General features: G+C 39.9%; 1 protein-coding gene across 1 annotated transcript; it reads right to left on the reverse strand.

Moving 5' to 3' along the window:
* Positions 1-880: 880 nt before the first annotated feature.
* Positions 881-1,822, reverse strand: LOC138084129 (olfactory receptor 10G7-like). The gene has a single exon (XM_068978248.1). It carries the CDS (start codon positions 1,814-1,816, stop codon positions 881-883), a length of 936 nt encoding a protein of 311 aa, XP_068834349.1. The 5' UTR covers positions 1,817-1,822.
* Between the last annotated feature and the right edge of the window lie 3,348 nt (positions 1,823-5,170).

Raw genomic sequence — 5,170 nt, forward strand, 5'->3', positions numbered from 1 at the left:
GCTGAGTCTTATTGATGTTTGATAGAAAACAACAAAATTCTGTAAAGCAACTATCCTTCCATTAAAAAATTAATTAATATTTTAAAAAAGATGATGTGGTACATATATACAATGGAATATTACTCAACCATTAAAAAGAATGAAATGATGCCATTTGTAACAACATGGATGGACCCAGAGATTCTCATGCTAAGTGAAGTAAGTCAGACAAAGAAAGATAAATATCAAATGATAGGACTCACTTGTAAAATCTAATTTCTAAAATGATATAAAGGAACTGACAGACTCAGATTTCAAAAACAAAAATATGGCTACCAAAGGAGAAACATGGTGGGAGAGAAAGGGGAAAGGGGAGACCCTGGGTTTAACACAAACACACACACATACACACACACTACTTATATATGAAATAGATAACCGACAAGGACCTACTATATAGCCCAGGGAACTTTATTCAATATTATTTAATAACCTAAGTGGGAAAAGAACCTGAAGAAGAATGAATATATACATATGTATAACTGAATCACTATGCTGTACACCTGAAACTAACACATTTTAGATCAACTATACCCTAAAACAAAAATTATAATGCTTCAATTAAAAAAAAAAGATTAAACCAAATTATATTATAAGGAGCTATGCAGTTTAAGACAATATATGTTTTCATTTTACTAAATTAATAAACTGGAAAATCCTGTTCAAAAATATAATATAGTTTTTATAATAAAATTCCTCAGAAACATTTGTAAAAATAATATTCCTGAGTAGCAGGTTTGGATAAAGTTAAACACCGAGAAATATAACTGTAATACACTTCTTATTGATCACAAATTTATATTACTAACTTCGTTAAATGAGTGTATCTTCATTACAGAGATTATTTGCTCTGTGAAAGCACTACTTTATCTTTAAGTGTCAACAGAGCTTTCTTCACTTCCTTGTTCCTCAGGGTGTAGACCACAGGGTTCAGAAGGGGCGTCATCACAGTGTAGAAAACAGCCACAATCCTGTCCATAGCCTCCTTGGAGCCTGGTCTCAGGTAAATGAAAACACCAGGGCCAAAGAAGCAAAGGACCACAGTGCAGTGGGAGGCACAGGTCTGGAAGGCTCTCCATCTTCCCTCTGACGTGCGGATCTTCAGGATGGAATGGACGATGGACACGTAGGACAGCACTATCAGAAGAAAGCAGCCTGAAGCCACCACCCCAATGTTGACAAAGATCACCAACTCATTGGCAGAGGTGTCTGCACAGGCCAGTTTGAGGATGGGTGGTGCATCGCAGAAGTAATGCTGGATCTGATTTGGCCCACAGAAGGGCAAACGGAATGTCAGTGTGGTCTGGACAGCAGAGTGCAGAGAGCCACTGAGCCACGTGGTTGTGGCCAGGGTGGCACACGTCCTCCCATTCATCATGCTGGCATACCTGAGCGGGTAACTGATGGCCAGGAAGCGGTCATAGGCCATGACGGTGTAGAGGAAGCACTCGGTGCTGCCCAGGAAGTGGAAGGAGTAGAGCTGGGCCACACAGCTGGGAAAGGAGATAGAACTGCCTTCTGGGGACACCAGGGTCATCAGCATTTTGGGCACAGTGACCGTGGAGAACCACATGTCAATGAAGGACAGGTTGCTCAGGAGATAGTACATGGGGGTGTGCAGACGGGGATCCACTGTGATCACCAGCAGGATGAGTAGGTTCCCCAACACAGTGAGGACATAGATCACCAGGAAGATTCCAAAGAGGAGCATGTCCAGCTCTGATGAATGGGGAAGGCCCGTGAGGATGAACGTTGTCACTACACTCATGTTTGTCATTTTTGGTCTCTCTCTCTCTCTCTGGGAATGTCAAGAGCATCCAACATTTTATTGAGAACTGAGAACTGCACTATACAAGTCATACTCAACTTTGCTTACCACAAACCTCTCTTGAAAAAGGAGATAAAGTGATTTCATGTTCTCTCTCTTATATCCCTCTCACTCTCTCTCTCTCTCTCTCTGTCACACACACACACACACACACACAGGCACACACAGATAGATGTGAAAAAGGGAGAAAACCACACAAATTTCTATTGATATATCATGAATTCTAACTTAGCACCATAAAACAAGCCAAATTTTCTATTTTATACTTTCTCCAGATCATGTTAGCTTGTTGTATGCTCCAGGTCTCACAATGTTGAAATCAAAGTTTCAGGTTGCTCTCTCATCTCATCTGAAGTTCAGGATCACCTGCCTCAGTGACAATGTCAGAGTGAAGTAAGATAATAAATGACAACTACTTAGTAAAGTAATGACATTCACAGGTATTCAGTAAATGATACCAAATTATATGGAGCTGTTGCCTTGCTTTTTAAATGTATAGATATAGCTATGGAGGGAGAGAAAGGCAGAGACAGAGAGGGAGTAGAGAGAGAAGATAAATTCTCATTGTGCAATACAGACTTCTGAATTTCAAAGTACAATTTTGAGGAAAATTTCATCACTGGTATTGGTACTGGTGTCTCACTAACTACCACTAATTGTTTACATAGGAAATAATCTTAGAGCAGGTTAAGAAACTATAAACTTCATATAGAATCCTGACAACCTCTTATGTGATCCAGAAAATATCAACCATCACAACACTGCAAGCCTCAAACTTTTCTTTTACGCAGTCATTGATAAGGCACTGAAAATATAAACTTGATATGTGTTCTCCCAACCACAATCCAGTGGGAAGTGGCTGGTTTCTCATATACATTTCTATCCTAAATATTTAAATATAATATTTTCTCTTATCAGCTTTGTTAGAGATGATATTCTCCCCCAACTTCCATTCCTTATACTCATAAATCCAGGAAATGACCTCAAAAGAGAAGACAATTAACTCTATGAAGCATATGATTCTTATGTAAAACCTACTACCTGTAACAAGGAAGAACAAAAGAAAAGGATCTATGTTAACTTAATATCAAGAAATATTGGACAAATAATACCAGAAAGAAAGAAGAGATGGAGCCAAAACGAGAACAACACCCAGTTGTGGATGTGACTGGTGATGCAAGTAAAGTCTGATGCTGTAAAAAAAAATATTGCGTAAGAACCTGAAATGTTAGGTCCATGAATGAAGGTAAATTGGAAGTCGTCTAACAGGAGATGGCAAGAGTGAACATTAACATTTTAGGAATCAGTTCAGTTCAGTTCAGTCGCTCAGTCGTGTCCGACTCTTTGCGACCCCATGAATTGCAGCACGCCAGGCCTCCCTGTCCGTCACCAACTCCCAGAGTTCACTCAGACTCACGGCCATCGAGTTGCTGATGCCATCCAGCCATCTCATTCTCGGTCATCCCCTTCTTCTCCTGCCCCCAATCCCTCCCAGCATCAAAGTCTTTTCCAATGAGTCAACTCTTTGCATGAGGTGGCCAAAGTACTGGAGTTTCAGCTTTAGCATCATTCCTTCCAAAGAAATCCCAGGGCTGATCTCCTTCAGAATGAACTGGTCGGATCTCCTTGCAGTCCAAGGGACTCTCAAGAGTCTTCTCCAACACCACAGTTCAAAAGCATCAATTCTTTGGCACTCAGTCTTCTTCACAGTCCAACTCTCACATCCATACATGACTACTGGAAAAACCGTAGCCTTGACTAGACAGACCTTTGTTGGCAAAGTAATGTCTCTGCTTTTGAATATGCTATCTAGGTTGGTCATAACTTTTCTTCTAAGGAGTAAGCGTCTTCTAATTTCATGGCTGCACTCACCATCTTCAGTGATTTTGGAGCCCAAAAAAATAAAGTCTGACACTGTTTCCACTGTTTCCCCATCTATTTCCCATGAAGTGATGGGACCAGATGCCATGATCTTCGTTTTCTAAATGTTGAGCTTTAAGCCAACTTTTTCACTCTTCTCTTTCACTTTCATCAAGAGGCTTTTTAGTTCCTCTTCACTTTCTGCCATAAGGGTGGTGTCATCTGCATATCTGAAGTTATTGATATTTCTCCCGGCAATCTTGATTCCAGCTTGTGTTTCTTCCAGTCCAGTGTTTCTCATGATGTACTCTGTGTATAAGTTAAATAAGCAGGGTGAAAATATACAGCCTGGAATCAGCAAATTTAACTCAGATGACCAGTATATCTACTACAGTGGGCAAGAATCCCTTAGAAGAAAAGGAGTAGACATCATAGTCAACAAAAGAATCTGAAATGCAGTACTTGGCTGCAGTCTCAAAAATGACAGAATGATCTCTGTTCATTTCCAAGGCAAACCATTCAATATTAATGCTGAAGAAGCTGAATTTGAACAGTTCTATCAAGACCTACAAGACCTTCTAGAACTAACACCCAATAAAGATGTCCCATTCATTGTAGGGGACTGGCATGCAAAAGTTGTAAGTCAAGAGATACCTGGAGTAACAGGCAAATTTGGCCTTGGAGTACAAAATGAAGAAAGGGAAACAGCTAACAGAGTTTTGCCAAGGGAACGCATTGGTCATAGGAAACACCCTCTTCCAAAAACAGAAGAGAAGACTCTACACATGGACATCACCAGATGCTCAATAAGGAAATCACATTGACTATATTCTTTGCAGCTAAAGATGGAGAAGTGCTATACAACCAGCAAAAACAAGATGGGGAGCTGACTGTGGCTCAGATCATGAACTCCTTATTGCAGAAATCAGACTTAAATTGAAGGAAGTATGGAAAACCGCTAGACCATTCGGTATGACCTAAATCAAATCCCTTACAATTATACAGTGGAAGTGACAAATAGATTCAAGGGATTCGATCTGATAGACAGTACCTGAAGAACTATTGATGGAGGTTCCTGACATTGTACAGGAGGCAGTGATCATGACCATCCGCAAGAAAAAGAAACACAAAGAGGCAAAATGGTTGTCTGAGGAGGCCTTACAAATAGTTGAGAAAAGAAGAGAAGCTAAAGGCAAATGAGAAAAGGAAAGATATACCCATTTAAACACAGGTCCAAAGAATATCATGGAGACATAAGAAAGCCTTCCTCAGTGATCAATGCAAAGAAATAGAGGAAAACAATAGAATGAGAAAGACTACAGATCTCTTCAAGAAAATTAGGGATACCAAGGGAATATTTCATGCAAAGATGGGCATGATGAAGGACAGAAATGGTATGGACCTAACATAAACAGAAGATATTAAGAAGATGTGGCAAGAATA

This window comes from Capricornis sumatraensis, chromosome 8, assembly GCF_032405125.1.
Source record: "Capricornis sumatraensis isolate serow.1 chromosome 8, serow.2, whole genome shotgun sequence".
In the NCBI taxonomy this organism is placed as follows: Eukaryota; Metazoa; Chordata; class Mammalia; order Artiodactyla; family Bovidae; genus Capricornis; species Capricornis sumatraensis.

Coding starts and splice junctions, on each gene's coding strand:
- LOC138084129 (XM_068978248.1), bottom strand. CDS start 1,816: ATGACAAACATGAGTGTAGTGACAACGTTCATCCTCACGGGCCTTCCC.